Source organism: Eublepharis macularius, chromosome 11 (assembly GCF_028583425.1).
Source record: "Eublepharis macularius isolate TG4126 chromosome 11, MPM_Emac_v1.0, whole genome shotgun sequence".
NCBI classification, from domain to species: domain Eukaryota; kingdom Metazoa; phylum Chordata; class Lepidosauria; order Squamata; family Eublepharidae; genus Eublepharis; species Eublepharis macularius.
In genome coordinates, this window is record NC_072800.1 from 65,989,568 (window position 1) to 66,012,677 (window position 23,110).

General features: G+C 40.8%; 1 protein-coding gene across 1 annotated transcript in view; it reads right to left on the reverse strand.

Annotated features, from left to right (window-relative positions):
• The window catches only part of CUBN (cubilin), a 201,053-nt gene that overhangs the window by 137,780 nt on the left and 40,163 nt on the right, over positions 1–23,110 (reverse strand). Inside the window, exons 15-22 of the mRNA XM_054990953.1 lie at positions 20,611–20,792; positions 18,959–19,121; positions 18,649–18,839; positions 12,396–12,552; positions 11,410–11,588; positions 8,909–9,071; positions 8,452–8,668; positions 7,797–7,927 (exon numbers count right to left, since the gene is read on the reverse strand). Of these exons, the coding sequence (XP_054846928.1) occupies positions 7,797–7,927; positions 8,452–8,668; positions 8,909–9,071; positions 11,410–11,588; positions 12,396–12,552; positions 18,649–18,839; positions 18,959–19,121; positions 20,611–20,792 (1,383 nt within the window). The remainder of the gene's footprint in view (positions 1–7,796; positions 7,928–8,451; positions 8,669–8,908; positions 9,072–11,409; positions 11,589–12,395; positions 12,553–18,648; positions 18,840–18,958; positions 19,122–20,610; positions 20,793–23,110) is intronic.

The window sequence follows — 23,110 nt, forward strand, 5'->3', positions numbered from 1 at the left end:
CAGAAAAGATTAAATACAGATGACAAAATATTAAACATCCTGCTAGTGTGTCCTTTCATTCAATTCCATCCAATACATTACAGTAATTGCTTTGTTTGCACTTTTCCAATTGGTTCTTGTTGGTCAATGCATCCAACTACTTACTGGATTAAATGCATTTTATGTGAATTATGAGCATTATGAATGGTTTTCTTTGTCAAAACCAAATTGATTAATGTCCTGATGTTATTAATTTAAAAATGGTGAGACTGGTGTTCCAATTCATATTTTTAATATACAAATTTCAGCTGAGAAGAGCAAATGTGTTTAATAGGCATACACAATTTTATTTGTGTAAAGACTGCAAGTTCTAATTCAAATACAAGCAAGTTCTAATTCAAATACAAGCACTCTAAACGAGTCCTAGTTGCTCTGAAAAATGAACAAACAAACCTGGAAGTGCACAGAGAATGAAGAGAACATTGAAGCATCATTTTGCTGTCTCTTTTCTCATGCGCCCTTGTACAAATCAGAAAAATTAAAGCTGGGACATTTTCCCAATAACAGACTTGTGCTTTGCCAAAATCCTTATTTAAAAAGCCAAATGAAAACTCTTGCATCGCCTATGCTTCCCCCCCACCTTTTAATGTGATCCCTCACTGTCAAAGAGGTCTGCCATTTTCCTACGAGTACACATGCTCCTTTTGTCCTGATGTTTGCAACCTCCTTCAGCCTCCAACTCACCCTGCATCCCTACCGAACAGATTCTTTTTGCAGGCAACAGAAGAAAATATCGGCACTTGAAACCCTGCTGGTGCTGGCACATGATAACATAATTAACTGACTTAATTTTACTAACTCAAAAAAGAGAAAGAGTGCAAACAAAGATCCTTTGTGGAAGAGTTCAAAAGCAAGCTTGTTTAGAAACAAGACGTTCAAATTGAATGTCCTCTCCCAGCTTCAACGGCTTGAGGTCCATGCCATTGCCAAGCGGGACATTAATTGCCAGCCTTTGCCCACTCGGAATCTAAGGAGTAAGCAAGACCATCTCTGCCCCTGAAGCATTGTTCAGGGTTATTCAAGTTTGCAAGTACTCTTCTTAGGCCATTCCAATAAGCTGCTTTTAACACCAGATTCTAAACCCAGGGCCTGCAATCTATTGTTCTAGAGCCAAATGTGGCTCTTTAAAAAAGAAAACTAAATCTCAACATTATGGAAAATTGGAGGGACAGGTTGTATGTTAGAATAACCAGTATGTGAAGTGAATGGCAGGGAAGATTTCTATGAGATTACAGGCCTTACGGATGCTTTACTGAAAGGGAACGAATAGAAGTGAACCATTGTCAATTATCCAAGTGCTAACCATTTAGAGATTTATGCCAACACACTAAAATAATTGTGCAGGGAGCCCTATGTATATTTATAACTTATTGTGAGATCTCATGTGTGCCACTTCCTATTCAAGGACTCCCAACGACCAGAATTCAAGCTGCAGAAACTTTATGGATTATTAATCCCCATGTCTGTTATCTGTAATGTTAAATTGTACATTTTCATTGCAAGGCCAGCTTTAGTGAATCTGGGGCCCTGGAAGAAAACTCCAGCATGAGGCCCTAGAATCACTGCCGCCGCCACCCCCTCCAGCCACCAGGCTCAAGAAAGGGGTAGTCCTTGCCCCAGGCAAGATGGGCAGGTGTGCATAGTTGCCGCCAAGCCAGCTGGCTGCTGCTCAGCCCTGGAAGGGGGGGAAGGTGCACATAGTGATTGCTACCCAAGCCCTGAAAGTGAGTAGAAATGTTTGAGTATCATAAGTTAATAAAGGTTTAAAACTCTGTTTCAAAGTCAGCACGGCAGTCAGCACCGTTGACTTCATGAGCTAAATTTATGAGGACAAGAACAAAGGCTATGTATTTTCATTTCAATATTTTTCTTTTAAAGTTGTGATCAGAAAAGAAGAAACCAAGAGTTGGAGATAAGCAGTTCTGCTAATAACTCGATTAAATGTGTCGTGGGAGAGGGAATCACATGTTCACATCTGAAGCAGGACAAGTTTTTTTTAAAAAAAAAACAGAAAAGAGTATCTACAGATGAGGAAGCCCTCCACCTCCACCCTTCCCTGCATTCGAAGCAGTTTAGCTTCAACACAAGTAGTAAGGTGGACTGGAAGAAAAATGCTTCAGGCAACAGAGCTCTGTGAAGTGCTCTCCTCTCCTGTGCACTCCAATTTAAGAAAGAAAGAAAGAAAGAAAGAAAGAAAGAAAGAAAGAAAGAAAGAAAGAAAGAAAGAAAGAAAGAAAGAAAGAAAGAAAGAAAGAAAGAAAGAAAGAAAGAAAGAAAGAAAGAAAGAAAGAAAGAAAGAAAGAAAGAAAAGGAAGGGGGGAGCCACCCCATATTTAGTTTGACCCGGAATAGAGGGGCATGAATATGGAGGGGCTGTTAGAGTTGACAAACATCCTTCTGTCTTGTTTCTTGTGAATCAAGATCAGGCAACCTGCACGAAATGGACATGTGCCAAATAATGCTTTTGTTGTTATTATTGTTATTCACCCTTCATCTAAGGAGCTCAGGGTACGATACAAGGTTCCCCCTTTTCCATTTTATTCTCACAACAACTGACGGACTGTTAGTTTATCATGGACAGTATTGTCTACTCTGACTGAAATCATCTTTCCAGGATCTCATAGTAACATCACCTACTACTTTATTCTCTTTTAAATAGACAGGCCAGGGACTGTCCCTGGGACCTTCTGCATGGAAAGCAGGTGCTTGGTTATAGGGCCACAGCCTCTCCTTTAAAGGAGTATGGATAGCTTAGAATGCTGTTATTAACCTTGTAAGTATAGGATTAACCCTTCCAAGGCTAGTAACAGTGCCATGATTTTGATGAGTCAAGCAGTGCAGAGGAAGTGGAACAGTTAACTCCTTCCCCACTCAATGTGACCCCAGTACAAGCTGGGTCCTACAGAGCTACTATTTAGATGTTTAAAATCCTGAGCAGCTCTCATCATAAATCCTTTCCAACATTGTCTAGTTAGCTCTTTATTTCCAGTTGGGCCTCCTTCCAGGCAATCACCAAGATTAGGAGTAAGTCCTTCCAACACTATAGAAATGAATCATAAAGACGGCCAAAATCTTTCACACCAATAAGCAAAGCAAAGTATTTAAGAAAGGTTTTAAGGCATTACCTTTTTCAAGAACCTGCCATCTACTTGTATTTGCTAAAAGTACAGCGGAGGGAAAGTTTTTTAAGTGTGAAATCTTCTGGAATAGCTCATATGTGTTTGGATTTCTTTGCCTGTGTTTCCTATATCATTCATAAATGCCATGTATTTGGTAAATATTCGTACAGGTCCAACAATGTAGATTACAGGAACTGAGGCAGTACCATAGGATCTATTGAATCTTGGATGTGCTGAATGAAAGGAAGGAAATGTTAACTCCTCCTGCACATCAAAGATTGTTTGAAAGGAGAATAAGCAATGATGGTTTTTCATAGCAAGTTTTAGCCTGATTTTATTACCTGGAAATGTGTAGTTTAACCCTCTCCTTCTAAATGCAGGATTGTAAATTGCAGATTGCTGCCCTGTGATTCTGTACGTCTGTCCACCTCCATGATATTTTATCCTCTCTTTATTTGGGAAGAGAAGAGTGGCTGCATGAAAGGCTGCTGCAATATAAAGCCCCAACTGCCCTGGTGCACACATTAAGCACCACATAAGCAGGGAGTGCCCCCATTTATGTCAATGGCAAGAAAAATTTCATGTACAAACTATTCCTGTCCTACTCAGTAAACATGAAGAATGCTGTCAAGTCCCAACAGACTCATGGTGAGTGTGACTCCATGAGGTTTCACCTCATAGGGTGTTAAAGGCAAGACATGGGCAGAGGTGATTCCTTCCTATGCAGACTTCCTCTGCATAGTAGCCCCAGTCTTCTTTGGTAGTCTCCTATCCAAGTACTGACCCTGCTTAGCTTCTGAGCTCGGGCTAGTCTGAACTATTAGGGCTGCTACCTCATAGTCAGTAGCTGGGATGAATACTAGAGCTGCATGATTTCAGGACTGATATTATTTGTGATTTGCACAATTACACAAAAAGATATTCTTGCAACTGAGAACCTGGATGCTTCAAAGCAAAACTCACAGGTCAAAGTCAAATGAGCCCTGATTGAGTGGTGCGATGAGGTGCAGAATCACCTCCAAACCAATAACTGCTGCACCCCCAAATATTTGGCCAGATCAAAAGCCTAGACAAGCACCTTGCTACTAGCTAGCTAAAGCACACGATCTTACAACTGGAAGCTATTACAGTGATGACAAGAAAGAGTTCCATTTAGGGCTGTTCTCAAATTCCATGATCTAAACCCCTCCCCGTCCATTCTGAATACACCTGTACAGACACCTGTATAGAAAAGGAAATCACATTGAAAAAATATCACCTCAGCTGCCACTCTTCAGCTGAACACATATTTGGAAATACTTTAATCCAAGTCAAGAAAGACTCAGTCGTGGATGTGTTGAATGCTAATTAACCTGCTTTCTGTGGGACTGTGTTTGAAAATGGATCAAAACTATAACTGACAGACGGTAATGTAACAGACTGGGTACTAATAGGATTCCTCAGGGAGTTAGTATGACCCCCATATTATGACAACTATGTTTGCTCCCAGCTTGTTCCTGGGCATAATACCAAGCACTGGCACTGATCTTTAAAGCCCTTAATAGCTTTGCACTGGGAAATCTAAGGGTCCTCCTGTGCTTATATGAATCTGCTCATAGTCCAAGATATTTTAAGTTTGGCCTTCTCAGTGTGGTGACTTTGTAGATGTTGAGGGTGGTGGGTCCACAAAAGAGGACCTTCTCCATGTTGGCCCCAAGTTCTAGAGCACTCCTGAAAGCCCAGATAATCCACTCATTGATGGCTTTCCAGAAGTCAGCCAAGTCAATTATTTTCTGGAATTAATTTCTGGAGTGGGACTAAATGATCTCTCCAAAGCTGACTTTAGACCTTTTCTTTGGCTTTAACAGTGAAGTCCTAATCAGATAGGTGGGTAGCTGTATTAGTCAGTAGTAGTAGAACAAAATTTGAGTCCAGTAGCAAAGCCCAACACATTTTTCCAGGGTGCAGGCTTTCAAAACTCATGATAAAGTGACAAAGTAAGCTTTGACTCACAAAAGTTTATATCTTGGAGATTTTTGTTGGTTTTTAAGGTGATACTCAGGGCTGCCAGGCTGAGCTGGGCTGGGCCTGGCAACAAGTGGAAGACTAGGGGTGGAGGGCAGGACATGGGGGGAATGGCTGTTGGTGACAGTTCATGTCACTTCCAGAAAAAAATCAGAAGTGATGTCACACCTCTCTAGGAATTATCAGAAGCGTTATGGTAAAACCATAGAATATGGGCAATCCCAAGAGAGATGTCACATCCTGGTTTTCCCAAGAAGCGACACCAATCCTATCTAGAAATTGCAGAAAACAATTTGGTTGTAGCACTCTAAATGGCAGTTGGAAAGAAGAGGCGGGGGATTTCCCACCTACATGGGGGACTGGAAATCCTAATTCTACTGAACTCAAACTTTGTTCTACATCCGAATCAGAGTTATACCCTTTTAACCCCAGTGAAGCCAAAGGTGTAACTCTGACTAGGATCAACTGTTAATACTGTTTCTCCTCCCTGGGGATCTTTTGTGCTGCTGCTGCTTTCAATGAGCTGGACTCTAGTTCTCCAACTGCTGTAACTTATTTTATGATTTTATGCTATGTTATAATGTTATGTTACTTAAATACATTAACTTATTGTAGACCATGTGAGTGTTTTTTAAGTAGAAGGCTAGGATATAAAACATATATATAAAATTATAACATAGTATTAGGAGGCCTTGGGGTGCTTTGGCCCTTGATCAAGAGGAATATGCCAAGATTTATACTTCTGTATCAGTATTTTTGCACATTCTTTTGCTATTTGCAATTGATACACAGACCATCAAAGCATCAAGAGGACATTTAAGGTTAAATATCAGGATGGGACTTAAGAAGAGAAGCAGACATGAATGCTCTAATCCTTAAGGACCTTGTAGAACACTACAGGTTGGATCCTACTTAAAAGATCTTCACACACAAGGTGAGGGGAATTCCTCCTTCCTGTGCCAGCCTTCTAACTCTTGGGGGGTCCCCTGGCTCATGAAGCAATATTTCTGTGAAATGTGAGGGCTGCTTCAGGAACGGAAGGTGAGGAAATTGTGCTTCCCTGCACAGAACTTAGGATCCAACTCTACAAGGGTGTTAACATCTTCTGAAATGCCACTGGAGGCCAATGCAGATTTTGGAATGTGGGAATTGTTTAGGAATTGAACAATTCCTTGTAATGCACTCAGGCTTTGAGACTGTGAAGTAATAATTCTTATTATTTATTACTTATTTCATGAATTATGATTATCAGGCCTGAATTTATACCACAAATGTTTTATTCACATTTATTGGCTGATATTATTTGTAGGTAGGGAGCTTGCGGTCAAATAGTGAGATCAGTTAATGACACTGGAATTTTTAATAATGGAAGAGGCAAAACAATGATAATAAAAACAATGATAATAAATTATAATACAATATATGTTTGTGTCATTAATTCAGATCTCATAATCATCATTCATGGTTTCACAAGCCAAATATGATATATAGGCAATGGGGGGGGGGATCAGGTGTTTTGTGCACATTATGGTTAAATGTGTTAAATTGTATTTCCACTCCTGAACTGGTTTGAAGCCAGGCCAGTTTTGCATTTTGTATCAATTATATATTTTATTTTATCCTAAAACTATTCACTTCAGGCTAGTAGACATTGGTTGTTTCCCATGAATCGTTATTTGTTATTCCCTTTCCCATTCCTGTATTCTACTGCAGATGAATTATTTGGTTGCAGCAACTGGTTGATGGTAAAGTAAAATTAATGACATGAGCCTGCTAGTTCTACTACCCCCACACAATCGCCCGTGATGGAGGAAAAAAACAAAAAAAATATCCCCGCTCAGTTTTTAGTGGATTTTTTTTTTTGCACAAAAACTTGAAAATTAAAACAAGGCCTGGAAATTGTTTTTACAAGAATGGACTGGAAAGAAAGAAACAAAGCTTTCTGGCCATAGTGCTCAACAATGATACATGAAGATATATGTTCCCAGTCAGAGTTTCCAGCTACATGTACACTGATATAGGCCATTAATCACTTGTATATTTGCTGTGGGAAACATGAGTGTATATGCAACAAACATATTTGCTGCATAAATTGTGAGGTTGCCCTGAGACTGTAAATACAACTTGCCAGTGATACGTTTCAGGGCTTCAGCAAAAACTGGTGTAGTATGCTGCCAAAAAGAATGAACCGAACAATATTCAGTCCTCCCCTATTCACTAATTTTCTAAAGAGGCGATTACTGGAATTGCAGATTTACCACACCCATTATATATATCAAGACTTTTTGACAATAAAGACCAATGGATTCCAAGCATCGATCTTGATTGTCTATCTGAAACAATTATGGCTCATAATCATGGTGAACTTTACAGAGAAGAAAGGTATGGCAGTAGCTTCCACTGCCTCACAAGACAAGAGAGTTCAGGAAGCCCCATTGGGTATGCAGGCTTGCAATATTGTCTTTCGTGAGGCATGAGGAGGGAAGGTGCAAGAACTAACTGCTACAGCTTCCAGGCAGGGAAAGTGAGGGGTGGTGGCCATGAGCAGCACACAAGGTCAGCAGCAAGAGAACTCTGCCTCAGGGGGCAACCTCTGTTGAACCACGGCTGGATACAGCGAATATAATGTGGTACCTCCAGAAGCATTCAGTGAAGCATAATTGGCCGAAAATCCCTCTGAGGCTGTGTTGCGATTTGTTACAAAATATAACATCAAAGTGTTGCCGCTACTGGTAACAGATGGTGGAATGGACCTCCCACAGTACCTGTACCAAGTCAATGATAAATAACAGATGTTTGTTTATTAGACTGAATTCATATTATTCACAAATTAGAAAAGCAATATTCATATGTTGTCAATGGTCCTGAATTACACACACAACACATCAACTTCTTTTTACACTCCCAGATTCTAGTATTTTGAGAGAGAAAGAAAACTTCTGTTTATCCACTTTGTACACCCCTTACATAATTTTACAATGTCTGTTATATCCCCCTTCAGTCATATGCAAAAGCTCTGAATTCTTGAGCTTTTCCATGTGCATTTCCCCTACAATAGCACTGCTCATAAATTATATTACACATCAAAGGAGACAAGATGAGATTGTTGAGATAAATGTGGAGACTGGTGTTGATTAAAGTGGAGCAGTGAGACATGGGCAAGCAAGGCTAAAAAAACCTTTCGATGGGACATATTTTATGGAAGGTCCCAGTCCAGAATAGCTCACTGCTTATAGAGAAGGCAAGGAAGTTGCTAACTCCAACGTACTTTAGAAATCTGCATATTTACCTGCCAAGTTTTGTCATAGTGCTGTTGTCATATATTTCAAGGTAATCTCTGTTGCAATTGTACTGAAATTCCAAGTAAAAAGATGTGACGGTCAGACGGATCAAATAACCAGGCTGGACTAAGATGGTCCATCTACATTTCACACCATGTGGGTAGGTGACTGGATAGCCAGGACTTGTGATGGTTCCATCTGGTTCTGTGAGAGTCCCTCCACATGCTACAACACAGGAACACATTGCATTGAGTAAGGCAGAAAACAGCTCATAAATTCTTAAAAGCCATGACTTTTTATTCTAATATACTTTCCCTTTAAAATTCCCTAAATTTGTGAAAAAGAGATTGCATTGCCTGTTTTAGTCCGCTAGTAATCCTAACATAACACTGTTAATCCCCACACAAATTATTGTGATCCCTGATAATCTGGTAACAAACCAGAGAAGGAGAGAAAAGCATTTACCTGCATCCAAAGGTTTGTATTCAGCCACGAAGCCAAGGTTGGTAACAGAGGAAGCTCGGAATTTTACATAGAGATTGTTCCGAGTCGATTGAATGATTGATGGAGCAGTGACACCACAGTATTTCCCCAAAGAAGGAGAATTCACATTGTTTCCATCTCTGATCTGAAGGGTGAAAGGGTAAAAATCAGTATCTGTATCAAGAACAGGATAGAAAACATTTCATTGAAACCATACAGCACAAACAAAGCATATTTCTCATGGCCCAAATCAATTTTAAATTAGTTCAATATGCTGATACTCCAGAATTGTTCTCCTGTCTGGATCTAGAAAATATGCAACATGCGCCTACCCTGATAGTAACTGGGTAGTGGATGGATGTAACAGTTCATTCCAGGTTTCTGCAAAACAGTCTTCTATATGCATGTCCCACAGCGAACTCAAAACTGACATGTGTTTGGCATTTGTTGTATTAATGCACACCGCATAATTGCTAACACTGGGTGTTCTCATAGGGAACTGATTTAAGGCTAATGTTAATTGTGGGAAAATATCCAACATGTAACATAGCTGTGTGAACAACTAAAGCACAGTTTAGCCATGCCTGAGAATGAGATGTGGTGCTGAAGAGCTATAACAAACTGCACCATTTTAGACTGCAAGGGAAAGATCACATTTTGGAATATTTTTCTAGACTAAAGAGTCCCTACAAACAGAAAATTTGCACAAAAAAATGCAAGAAAAAGATGGGGCTAGACCTGCTGTGCTAGTCTTCGTTCAGTTCTCCAGCAGAGAGCTTTTTACACAGATAGAAGGGTTGTACTTTAAGGAAGTGGTCGCAAAAGACCCATCAGTAAACAGATAAGGAGGGACCACAGTCTCTACTACTATTCTGTAAACTTTGAGGGACCATAGACTTTACTACTATTATATGATCCTACTGGGTTGTTCCTATGTTATTTAATATGTCATTCATGGAATTGTTTATACTCTGTTTCAACATTTCTTCAGCTCTGCATTGGACTTCTGCTGGTTTTTAAATCTTTGCAAATTTGCAAACATATACTCATTACATGTTTGTTGAAATGTCTTTGACATTGACTGTACTGACTTGTACTGTGTAATCTGCCTTGAGTCTCAGTGAGAAAGGCAGACTATAAATGACGTAAATAAATAAAAGATAAAAAATATTTGTGTGTAGTCTTTTTTTTAAAGTGAAAGATCATTCCAAGCTGGAATCTACCATCTGCAGTCTGAAGTGGTGCAGTCCATTCTACCATCTCAGAACTCTGCCCCCTCATTTGCCTGCATGTGTGAAGAAGTCTATATGTTATTTGTTTCACCAACATAATGGTAGGAAATATTAAGATTCTTTAATCTGAAAGCCTTCATGGTCCTTTTGATGGATTTGGATATATGTTCTTGACACAATTACATTTTTATTCATCATTTTTACAGTCTACCCCCACAGCTGTACTTTGAACTGTGGGACAAGAGCCATTTTCAGACCCTCAACAGAGTGGATAAAAAGTGAATGGACAGGATAAAAGGATCACCCAGCCTCTGTGTGTTCACTGGAAGACAGGAGAAACAGAGTTGATACATGTTTCCATGTGACTGTGAACCCTGAAAAACCAGAGTTCCCAAGCACTGGGAGACATTGTAGAGCGCAATCTCTCTGCATGAAAACTATATGCAAAGGACTTGCGAAGCCAGAGGTGTGAGTCCATCCAGTGATTATAATGAGAAGTAAATAATAAAATACTGAAGGAGGTCATAAAATGAAAGCTGGTTTTGATCTAATCAGACATCTTAATTACTTTCTACATTTCTGGAGACAGTCTATAAGATCCTTCCCATATCAGCTCTTTAGCCTGCTTTGTCTTCTGAAAGCCATCAGTTATTTTTAAGGTATCACATGCCTTAAGGATAAAACACTGTCTTCTTGAAGCTAATGAAGACTTAAAATGGGTTTTCCAAGAACTTGTCTTGATTCATTTGCTGCTGTTATTATTGCTCTTTATCCTTAAGGCATGTGAAAACTTTTTTAAAAAAGCCATTTGCCTTCAGAACTAAAGTGGGTTTAAAGAGCCCATATGAAAAGTGCCCTAATCTAGTGCTTGCAACAGTCAGCATGAAGTTTATGGAAACCACATCTACCAGAATTGCAACATAGCTGGAAGGCAATGGAGAAACAGTCTCAAAGTATTCAAACCTACAGCTGTTATCTCAAACGAAAAAAATCTAAACAAACTATCAGTTTCTACAGTCAGCCAGATGGAATGACCCAAGGTACAAACAAGTCCAGCTGTACACTGTTCCACATTTCAACCCCAAGCATATTTCTTCAAATAAAAAGTCCCTCTGACTTCAAAGGGACTTGCTTCCAAGGAAGTATATGTTTAGGACTGTCGGCCAAGTATAAGCACAATAATTACATTGGTTGTGCGCAAAAGTTCTCTGTGGATTTATACATTTAATTCTCGATAAGTAACTTTTTTACCTCAACATAATCTGAATCACAGGTTGTGATATTATACATCCGAAAGTCAGTGAAATTAAGAATGATGACATTGCCCTCAGGCTGAGAGATGATCCACTCACAGATCTTGTCACGAGACAATGCCCTGGGATAATAGGGGGATCTGAGGACTCCTTCACCAGACAAGGCACCCCCACAAGCTGCAGAAAAAAATTTTTCAGTATTACTTTATGCATCTAGATGTTGGAATAGAGGTGACTCAGCATGCCTGACTACTGAGGAGAGGAGGATTGTCATATTTCCCTTTTTACTAGAACTAGACTGTGTAACTGTATATCTGTGTGATGTCTCTCTTTGTCTGATATGGAAGCTTCTAACTCTTCTTTCACTTTCTGTGCCCTTTGTTCTCTCCTGTTGGTCTTGCAAGAAGCAAGACAGTTCTGCAGAGCTCTTCTGTACAAGCTTGCAAAAGGCACACCCATAGTCCCAGTCATGTGCAGCTGGATTAGTTAGTCACCTGTAACAGGGAATAGTATTGTTTAGATTAGGTATCTAGATTTTCTTCCATCACTACAAAACCGCAAGAGACAATTTTTTTTCACCTAGAGCCTAAAGTTTAGAAGGCTGTACTCCAAACGAACATCTGTGTGGATGGACATTTGAGAATATCCAATCACACACACTGGGAGCAGATTTCCTGTGATCCTTCAACTATGCACAGTTGAAATTTCATCCTTAAAAATACACATATTCACTATTCAAATGAAATGGCAACTGCATATATGAGGAGAATGATGGTTCAAATTAGCCTAGTTGCATACATCTCAAATATAACAACTACAAAGAGTTCATTATGAGATTAGAGCTGGAATCTCCTGATTTGTAGTTCAGTCTTTATGCTACACATGCTTTAGGTGAGAAAATAAATCAAGATGAGCACTTCTGGAAACATTTTCTCAGTTGGCTCCAAGAAAGAAATCAGGACACCAATCTTCAAATTCTCTTACCGACTTCATAGAGAGCCCTGAAGCTAGACATTTGGACCGAGGTGTCTGACTTAAACTTGATCCAGAGGTTGTTGCTATTGGAAGCAATAGTGGAGGGCAACACATTACTACAGAGCTTGTTGATCAAAGGAGCTGCTTCAGTGTCACCATCCCGGATCTAAGCAGCAAAGGAAAATAAAAGAAAATCAAATCATGAAAAATAAACAGTCACTTGTAGGAATGCCAGTCACCAGCCGGGGGTGGGAGATCCCCCACTCCCACCCTTCACCCCCGACTCCGCTTACCTGGCCGGGGGGGGATGCGCCTCCTGAATTGGGCTGAATCAGGCCCAAATTGGGCCCACTTTGGCCCCCAGGGTGCATGGGGGCACTCCCAGGGTGGTCCTCGATCTGCGTGATGATGTCACTTCCCAGAAGTGATGTCATCATGCAAGCCAGGAATGCAAAAGAAAAAAACACAAAGGTACGAGCCAGGCCCCACATCTCCCACCGGGGAGCTCAGGGGACCTGGCAACCCTAGTCACTTGTCAGAACCATGCCTTAGGTCCAATTATCCAGTTTTACTCTGGTATGCGTGGTAAGCATAGTGAGCAGAAGTGCAAAGATCCAAGACCCTAGTCCTCACTAATGCCTATAATACTGGTCCTGTTCCAGAAACTGGATTGCTGAAGCAAGCAAGAAGTTGGTTCTGTTTCTCCCATGAAAGCATATTCATACCAGATCTGGCCTCCTCGGATTTTTTTTTTTTAGACTCTATTCAAAGTCAGCAACCACCCATAGGGCACATAATTCAGGGCACATGATTCAGAAGCTATGATTTCCAGAGAGAGCTCTGGCACCTCTGGATTAAGCAGAGAGTGGAAGAAATGGCAGGGAAATAGAACCTTAGGATGCTAAAATGTTTCAATTGGCACACAAAGGTCTTGGACTCTCCCTTCTAAAAAGTCTAGCTAGTTCCCACAAAAAAAGTATTGCTGATTACGAGAACTTTTGTTGTTCATGAAAAGTATAAGGAAAATGACAACAACTGGAAGGAAATTACAGAGTTTAAAAGCAATGTCTTGCATCATAAGTACACTAAAGCTCCATCATGAGTAATATATCTTACATGAGAGAAGAGGTTTTATTAAGTAATCTTGATTGTACCCCTAAAAATCATCAACTTAATTGCTTGAACTAGCAAATGGACTTTTATTTTTTAAATGCTTTTGTGTGAATGCATAACCGGGACTTACCTACCTACGGATCTATCTTTCTGTCCATAAGGTTATGTTACAATGATAAAACGTTTCAGCAGGGCCTAGTTCTCTGTATCACAGTCACTAATGGGCTGTTTCACATGATACCAATTGAAAGTGTATGCTGTAACATTTTTGAAATAGCTACCACTGAGTGTGTATACGGTGGCAACTGGCCAGTTCTATGAGCATGTACAACATGTATACAAGTTCAAGGTGCTTCCAGGTTATGAGGGACTCTGGACAAGATGCTTTCTGATGTATCCCCACCACTATTGCCTTGTCCTCCTCTTGTCCATTATCCCCCTCCTCTGTCAGACAGAAAGCAAAAGTGTAAGTTGATGTAGCTTGGTGCCACCACTGGTGCTGTAAGTCATTACCACACACACACACGAACACATGGCTTTCTGCAAACCACGCAAAACCATATTATTCAGGAGCGCTTTTTTACGCAGTCGTGCTGTAAGGAAATGGCTCAAAGAAAAGCATCTGATGTAAGTATGTTCCTACTGGTTAGTTTCCATGTCATTTAATATGTCATGTCAAATTGCTTATGTTTTGTATTGTACCCTATTGTACTGTTTATTGACTGTTCCAGCTAATTACAGTTCCAGCTGTAATCTCAGTATAAATAACATGGATGGATGGATGGATGGATGGATGGATGGATGGATGGATGGATGGATGGATGGATGGATGGATGGATGGATGGATGGATGGATGGATGGATGGAGCTTTCTTCTGTTTAGTCAAACCATTGGTCTATCAAGGTCAGTATGGTCTACTTTGGCAGTAGCTCTCTGGGTTCTCAAGTGAATGTCTTTCACATAACCTATTACCTGTTTATTTCAACCTGGGATCTTCTGCATGCAAAGCATTTGTTCTGCCACTGCACGGCCCCTTCCCATACAGAAGGTAAAAGAGTTGCAGAGGCTGCCATTTTTTTCCCTTGCAGCCATCACTACACAGTCACTCAAACAATTTTGGTGCAAGCCACATTGAAGGCGGGCAATGCTGTCACCTCTGCATAACACATGAAGGCAGGCAGCAATACCTGTTGCTGCTATACATGGTGATTCAAGGCTTGGCACTGGGCCTTTCTGAAGCTCTCAGGCCTAGAAGTTATCCACTGATGCTGATCCTTAACACCAACCCTGAATAAGAGAATCCAACAGACAGGACAGGATAGTGCGTACCATGGAGGCATTCATGTACATAATATATAACATAAATGTGGCTTCAATTAGCATGTCTTTGTAGGATTCCAGAAAGGGGAAGGCTCGTACAGAAAGCGGTATGCAAATAGCTATTGTTTATGGTGGTTTCTCCTAGAACAACTTGTCATTGACTCGTGTTTTATCACATGCTTGCTATGGCAGATAAATGTTACTTCTGGTTTCACAACACAATGCTGCAATCCCAGAGAATCTAGTTAGAAACTAGGCCTCTCCCATCCTCCCCTGTTTTTGATGTGGCCACAGCTGTGGTGGGTCTGGATACTATGGCAACCAAGCTAGAGAGCTTGTTTATCTGCAGTGTACTTTCTGGCTTTCAAGGCACAAAACTGCTTAAAACTATTCTTGCCCCGATTTTTTCCAGTCTTTTTTTTTTAAACCACTTCATGTAACTATAGGAAATATGTCAGAGATATTTTCTTCTGAAAGGGAAGATTTCTACATGGTTATAACATTGCATTCCAATGTATCTACAAAGAAACTATACTTTTTCACTATAGTAAAAAACTCTTAAACAGCACCCATATTCTGCAGTAGTAAACTCTTATGCAGTGTTCCATGCTTTGCTTCCACGATGGTGTGGATGTGGAAGAGCAGCATAATAAAGACAGAGACATCTCAGCAAAGCTATGCTTCCTACAACTGATCCCCGCAGAACAAGGTAAATGGCTTACTGAATCAGGGAGACTTGATTGTGCCTAATGACTGCAGTGCCAGTTCTGCTTTATGCAGATGATGCGGTTATCCTTTCCTTTACAAGAATTGGCCTTATTCGTCTCTTATCCGAGTTTCATGCATATTGCTCTCGGAACTTTCTTTCCATTAATTTTAACAAGACAAAAATTTTGGTTTTCTCTAAATCTTGGAAACGCAACCGCTGGCTAATAGCAAAAAACGAAATACAGCAGGTAAAATCTTTCCGCTACTTAGGAGTGCTATTCCATTACAATCTGAGTTGGTGCCCACATAGAGAACACTCTCTAAGTTTAGCCAAGAACAAGTCTGCAGCCTTGATTCGTTTCTTTTTTCAAAAGGGCAATCAATTTGTCCCAGCAGTGCTTAAGATTTTTCAAGCAACAGTTATTTCCCGACTGTTGTACGGAATCCCTATTTGGATACAGGCCTTTACTAAAAGAATTGAGCGTATCTACTCTGTCTTCCTGCGTAGGATCCTTGGTTTATCCAATTCAGTGTCGTTGTTTACCCTCTGTAAGGAATTGGATCTGCACCTGATAGAATCTCGGGCCTGGATCACTACTATTAAATTCTGGCTCCGTCTTCATTTTCGATCCTCCCCTACTAGCCTAATGGCTCAACTTCTAACTGATCCCTTTATCTCAGATTGGTCACAGGCTGTAGTGGAAAAGATTGGTTCCTTAGGAATCGACTTGGAGCCTTTATATAATAGTGGTGAGGTGGCAATTCTGCAGGTGGTTAAGAGGAGAATTTGGGATATTGAGGCGCAGACTATTAATGCCGGCAGCTCCGGAGTCTGCTCCCCTCATTCACTGTCCCTCTATTCCTCGCACACCACCATGGTGGCGTATATTGCTGATCTGATAAACCCTGTGTTTAGGAGGGCTTTTATGTTAGCGAGGTTCAATCTCTTTCCCTCAGCAGTGGTCACAGGCAGATACGGGGGTATTCCGTATAGGGATAGGCTGTGTGACTGTACTCTGAGGGAACCCGATTCAATCTCACATATTCTTTTTCGCTGCCCCAAATATTCTGTTATGCGCAGTTTATTGATTCGTCCTCTTTTTCCTGTGCAGAGGGATTTTTTGGATAAGGATCTAAAATTTTTCTTAGCTGACAAGAGTCCAGCAATAACCCTATCCGTTGCTGAATTCCTGGCTTATGTGTGGAAGTCAAGGGTAACATTTTATAAAGCCCCCTATGACTGTGCTGTATCCTGAGATAATTTTGCTGTCTGGGGACATGATTGTGCTGCCCTATGAATTTATTTCACAACATTTCTCCTGTTTTGTCTGTATTATTTATGCCAATAAAGGTTGCTGTGGCTGTGGCTGCCTAATGAAAATGGGTTTGTCCCTCTTGCTGCTGCAAATTTTGTTGCTGTTCTGCCAGCAATTAAGGAAGAGAATTATGATCTCCAACAAACAAAAGCTGTCTGTTTTCATTATACAGCAGGCTTCCTTTTCTTTTTAGAAATTAATTACAGTTCATTCCAAATTAAATCGAGGGAAGGAAAAAGAAGCTATGTTATTGCAATTGCTGTAACCGATTTGAAGCTGAACATATAATTCAGCATATGCTAAAGAAAGCTTATAGGAACTTCTCTCAGTTTTCTCAAAAGGCAAAACAAATGAATCATCAGATTTGCAGAAAAATTGGAAATCTACAAAAAAAATACATTGATGGGTTAACTGTTCCCTCTCAAAATAGAAGCAGCACCTATAGCTTTAAGAAACAAATGCCCTCTATGGTTGTTGCTAGGCAACCACAAGAGTATTGCCAAGGCAGGGGGAGGAGCAAGGTCCTTTCCAGGGCTGTTTTGGCCTTTGAGGAATGGAGCCAGAGCCAGCAACAACCACAGGCAATTTACAGGACACAACTTCCATGACACACCCAAGCTTAGCTGCTCACTACGGTTTAACAGCAGCCATCACAAGAAAGCCAGCATGGTGTAATGGTTAGAGAGTTAGACCAGGATCAGGGAGATCCAGGTTTTAATCCCACTTCTGCCATGGTCCTCACTGAATGACCTTGGGCCAGTCACACATTCTCAGCCTAATTTATCTCACAGGGTTGTTGTGAGAATAAAATGATGCCAAGGAGAATGGGGATGCCAGACCTCCTACTATAGGAAGGCCTTGCAGAATTATGACTTTTTGCCTGCTGGCACCTCAGGCGCTGGTGGGAGGAAATGGGGGTGGTTTTTACATAGTGGATGCTCTAGCATTTTACAAAAAACCTATGGTAAAACTGCAGAGTTTTTGTAAATATTAAGAGTACATAAAGATATCATTATTGGGCTTTACTGGAAGTGAGCTCAACACACCAGCACAATACCAGCATGCTATGACCTGCCTTCCATTTTATCTCAGAGGTTGCTGGTTGTGGCCTGCCAACCTTAGAGGATAATTATAGAATCTGCTTTGGGTTCCCACTGCAGAAGAAAGCAGAGGATGTGAGGTAAATAAATAACAAATATAGCTGAAGATGAGAGGCAGTTAAAAAGTAGAACATACACAGTTAAGGTGACCTAGGGTGACCTCTGCCACTGCTCAATATGATGGGATGAATGGAGGACTAAAATGGCATCCTGTGATGCCACGACATTGTTTCCATCTGTGTTACCAGAAATGGCGGCACTACATCATAGAATGTTCCTGGATTCCTCCAAAACTCTATGGTTTTTACCAAAGGTTGGCAACCCTAGATGCAGCTTCTGTCACATTGCACAGGGAAAAGCTATACCATAAATTCTGACTTCCATGCTAAAAGCTACAGAAAACCTTAAAGAGTATAAACCTGCCAAGGCAGTCTTGTCTTATACTGTCTATCCTCAACTTGCACTTGGTGCCTTAATAACCTAAGATGCAAAATGAGCTTAATCATATGGAGACTGTAAATGTTCAGTCTTATCATAGCTTCATATCCATCTACCTTTGCCTCTTGTTAATTGCCAATCTATTCTCTCTGCCTTTTGAAACCTAATTACATGGGATAAATATTCTCTAGCGTCTCAGGGCAGAAATTCCATAAATTCTGTAGACAGAAGGAGACACAGATATTCCTTTCAAAATAACCAAGTCACCTCTATGAAGTTCCAGGAGCAGCCAGGATGACTTTCCAGCTCCAGGTGTGTGAAATTGAGAACGATTTTTTCAAGGGCTGGCTGTCGGATGATGTAAATGCATTGCCTGTTGCTGAGGTAAGAATTAGGCCAGTAAGGGGACATGATAACCCCAACACTATCTGTGTAATTTCCTCCACAATTGGGATCCGCTGTAATAATGAAAAAGAAATATGGTTACTCATAGTGTTAAATGCTGCATATTCACCTGATTCTATCCATCATTGATGCTGATTATAGACATAATGTGCACAAATGCAAGTATACTTACCGGGGGATGTAGTGTACGTGACATGGAAGCCTCTGTCACTGTTGGCAGCATTGGAATGAAAGTGAACCCAGGCATATGGACCAGTGGTTTGAAGAGGAGGTGGTGACCAAGTGCCACAGTATTTTCCAAGGAGGGGATCTTGGGCTAGGAGGCCATCTCGAATCTTAACAAAAGCATTAACACAGATGCTTACAGTACATCATATATGCAAATAATACATACATAAGAAGATCGGACAACAATCCTTCTAGTGCAGGATCTTATTCCCCCCAGTAGCCAACAGATGCTCCCAGAATGCTTATGGGCAGGGCTTATGGGCTTATGAGCCTCTCCTTATGGTAATGGTACTCAGATGGCCCACTGAACATGGAAGTTCCATTAAGGCATGATGGGTAAAAAACATTGATAGACCTATATTCCACTGATATGTCCTAATCCTCGTCATTCCAAGTTAGAAGCTATCACTATATCTTGTGGCAGTGTTTTACACACACACACTGAAAATTGCTTTTTCAACCCTCTAGACCTCTTTGTCACATTTCTGGAATCTCTCTGATAGCTTTTGTACAGCATCATGTAACAGCACGTCTTCAGTAAAGCAAGACCTTAAAGCCAACTTACTATTTATATTTTCCAACTGTGGGATCAATCCTGTTAAACTACAAACTAGTATAAATAAACACAAGATATGTAAATTATGTACTTAGGTCTCTAGGTTTTCTTCTCCATGTCAAGATCAACCTCAAGATAAATCTCAAGAGTTTGATCAGATGGCTAATTGTACATCCCCACTTTTAAGTAACCCTTAGGGCCCTGTATTTTCATTATATTGTTTCTGTTGGAGAGTTAATTCCCTATGCTTTCTAACTTATTTGTTTCTATGCCCTCTTTGATGTATAATGCAATATCTCCCCCACACGTCCCTCTTGGTTCTGCCTATAGAGCTTATGACCATATCCCATGATTTCCCCCCATTCCACTATGTTTCTGAGACACCCTGGTGCTTCTTTTAGCATCAAGCACTCCAGCTCATCTATCTGAGAGCCAAGCTACAAGTGACGAATTACACTTGATCAAGTGGAGCGCAAGTGAATGGCAAGTGAACAGGGAGGAATACACGTGAGTCTGTTCACTTGCCAGGCAAGTGTAATTCGTTACTTGTAGCTTGGCTCTCAGCTCGGAAGCTTCTAGCATTTGCATATAGATACCTATAATGTGTTTCCCTCTCCAACAACCTCGCTTCCCTCAGCCCTGTTTTCTCTGCACATAGCCCTCTTTTGCAATCCTACTTTAAACCCCAGATTCTATTGTGCTTCTACCAATATTACCCTGAGTGTTTACACTGTCATCCCTTTGGAGTGATTTGTCCCAAACCAGAGACAATTCCCATTGGCTTTTGTCCTAGGATTAGTTTAACAGCTGCTCTGCCATCTTTTTAATATTAAGTGCCAGCAGTGTGGTTCCCTTTTGGTTAGGCTTCTTATCCAGAGTTCTTGCCAAGGTCACTGTGGGAAAAAATAAGGTTATATTTCACTGGGATTACAGAAAATTGATTTTTTAAAAAAATGGCTAACTTTCCTAAGTCTTCTTTACATAGCTAGCAGCATGTGTTCTGCAAACTTTTAATTGGACATTATAACCACAGAGTTTACCTCCAAATAGTCTTGACTGCAATTAATATGGTGTTCAAGCCTCAATGTTCCAAAGGCAAAAGTGATAAGAAGACTAGGACTGGTCGAGATGATCCAATAACAATCCCTATTGAGAGGATAGTTCCCTGGGTAGCCAGGTGAGTTAATTGAGCCATAAGAATCTGTTAGTTCACCACCACACTCTAAAAAAAGAAAAAGACAGAAAGAGACCCCTCCTTAATTAATTTATATTTTCAGCAACTGTATACTATGTGCAACAGCTAGATGGGCTAAGGAACTGCAACTTTTGTTTCACCTACATTTTTATAGGTAATGATAGGGACAATACAAACAGGGAGCAAACTTAGGCACATAGGTAGTCATCATGACTAACTCCCACTTAAAGCAATGGGGTATCAGTCACAGCTAAAGGTGTGTGCAAATGTACCAATGGGCGAGTGGTGGACAGAGTTTTGCTGGTTTGTAAATAGATAAGTTTCCTTTTTGAAGACCTAAAATGTGCAGTTTTCAGTCTTACCAGGTCTCCCACTGCTGAGAGACCTCCCGCCCTCCACACACTGTCCTTGACACTACCCAGCAGAGGGGTGGGAGGGAAATGGGAAGGGGAGAGTAATGCCTGGCATAAACCCTCTGTGATATGCTTTTTGGGGATCCTAGAATGTCAGGCTGGCAGAGTGACATCATTTCTGAGCTTATGGCATCCTTGCATCTCCTCTCCCACCAACTGCCAACCACCATTTGGGTACAGCATAGCTCCCCCAGATCATGAACCTACTCAAATGTACAAAGCAGATTTATGTCTTAAATGATTGCAGGACTTTAAAAAAAAGGTGAAGCGTGAATAGATAACCTGATAAAGAAGCGTGAATAGATAACCTGATAAAGATGTGGTGCTTTAAAATAAAAAGGGTATACACTATATGAAGTCTGGTGGTGAAGTTGGGTGCCACATAGAGGTGGGCACGAACCAAAATACGAACCAAAATTTGTCACGAACTGGCAGTTCATCAGAGCCCATTTCTGATGAACCACTACGAACTTTAGGCTGATTTGTTTGGTTCGTTTTTTGGTTCTTCACTGCAGACAGCCTGGCTCTGATCAATCAGTTTCCTAGGCGATAGGGGGCGGGGAGAGCTTTCTGCAGCCACGAAAGTGACCTTCTGCTGCTCCAGAAGTGACGTTTTCACAAACTAAACCAACCGGTTCACGAACTGGGGCAAGTTCATGAAAGTTTGTGGTTCGTGGTTCATGAAACACGATGAATCATAAACTGCATGGTTCAGTATTCTCCCTGTTTCTGCCCACCTCTAGTGCCACACCATTTGCAGCTCTGTGGCACAATAAGCTGAATAGAAGTAAATATGGTTGGGAGGCAGGTGATGCAGAACTATAAATAGATGTATACAGTGACATCTTCAAAGGCAATTGGGTAAAGCTGAGTAAAGGGGAAGTGATTGCAGGAGAGGGCTGGGCACCAGGGGTGGGTCAAATAGCTGCCACAGCTACCAGCACAGCAGGCAAACCAACATATTCCCACCCATTTGCCTAAAATGTCTCATGTAAGCCAGGGGTAGGAGACAGGAAAGAGGGAGCGGGAAGCGGACTCCATCATGCTGCCCTACAGAAAGCAGCTCTGAGGAGAGCCTCTTAGTCACTGTCTGACTTAATTGGACTTTGAACAATAACTATGTTTAGGAGGTACTGTTTGGCACCCAATGATTGTACTGTATTTCAGTGAAAGAACAAAGAATGGAGACTGGTTGAATATAACTGACTAGAGAACCAGCTGCAACCCTATACTAACTGCAGCAATAAATCTGCAGAGTAAATCTTCAAGATTTACACCATGACCTGAGAGATCTGCTTTCTTTTTAAATCTTGTAAGATCCAGCCCAATGAAGAGCCTGGCAGGCTAAAAGTCTTGTACAATGTGTTCTGATATTATGGCTGGCCCTAATAAAAGATACTTACATGGATTTCATATTTCGCTTTGGATTTTGCATAGACCAATATCACAACTTTTATGACCCAGAAGATGGCCACTGACCCAGTACTGTGCCCTTATGAACATGTTGAAGTCAGACATCATAGGAAGGGCATGACTGGTGCCTGTCATACTATCTGCAAAGTCAGGAGGAAGCTGTGATCATGCCGTGGATGGAAAATCTGCTGTGACCTTTTAAATATTGCATCTGTCTTAGATATTACTCCACTGCTGTCCCTGAGAGATAGCTGCAACTAATGTTTGGTGCATTGTGACTACGAATCTTTCATCCAGCCTTGCATGAAAAAATGTAAAACAAAAACCTCCAGCCTCTTAAAGATTTACTCATAAACTTTTTTGTGATTCATAAACTGAAACAGCCAGAACAAATGCTCACAACATCAAAAAGGCTTTCCGCAGAGGAAATGTGTCACATGAGATGCATCCCTAACAGAGTGCAGTTTGGGTTTGGGTTTAGAATTATTAACTTGTTCAGCTATGAAATGAGATTAGAAA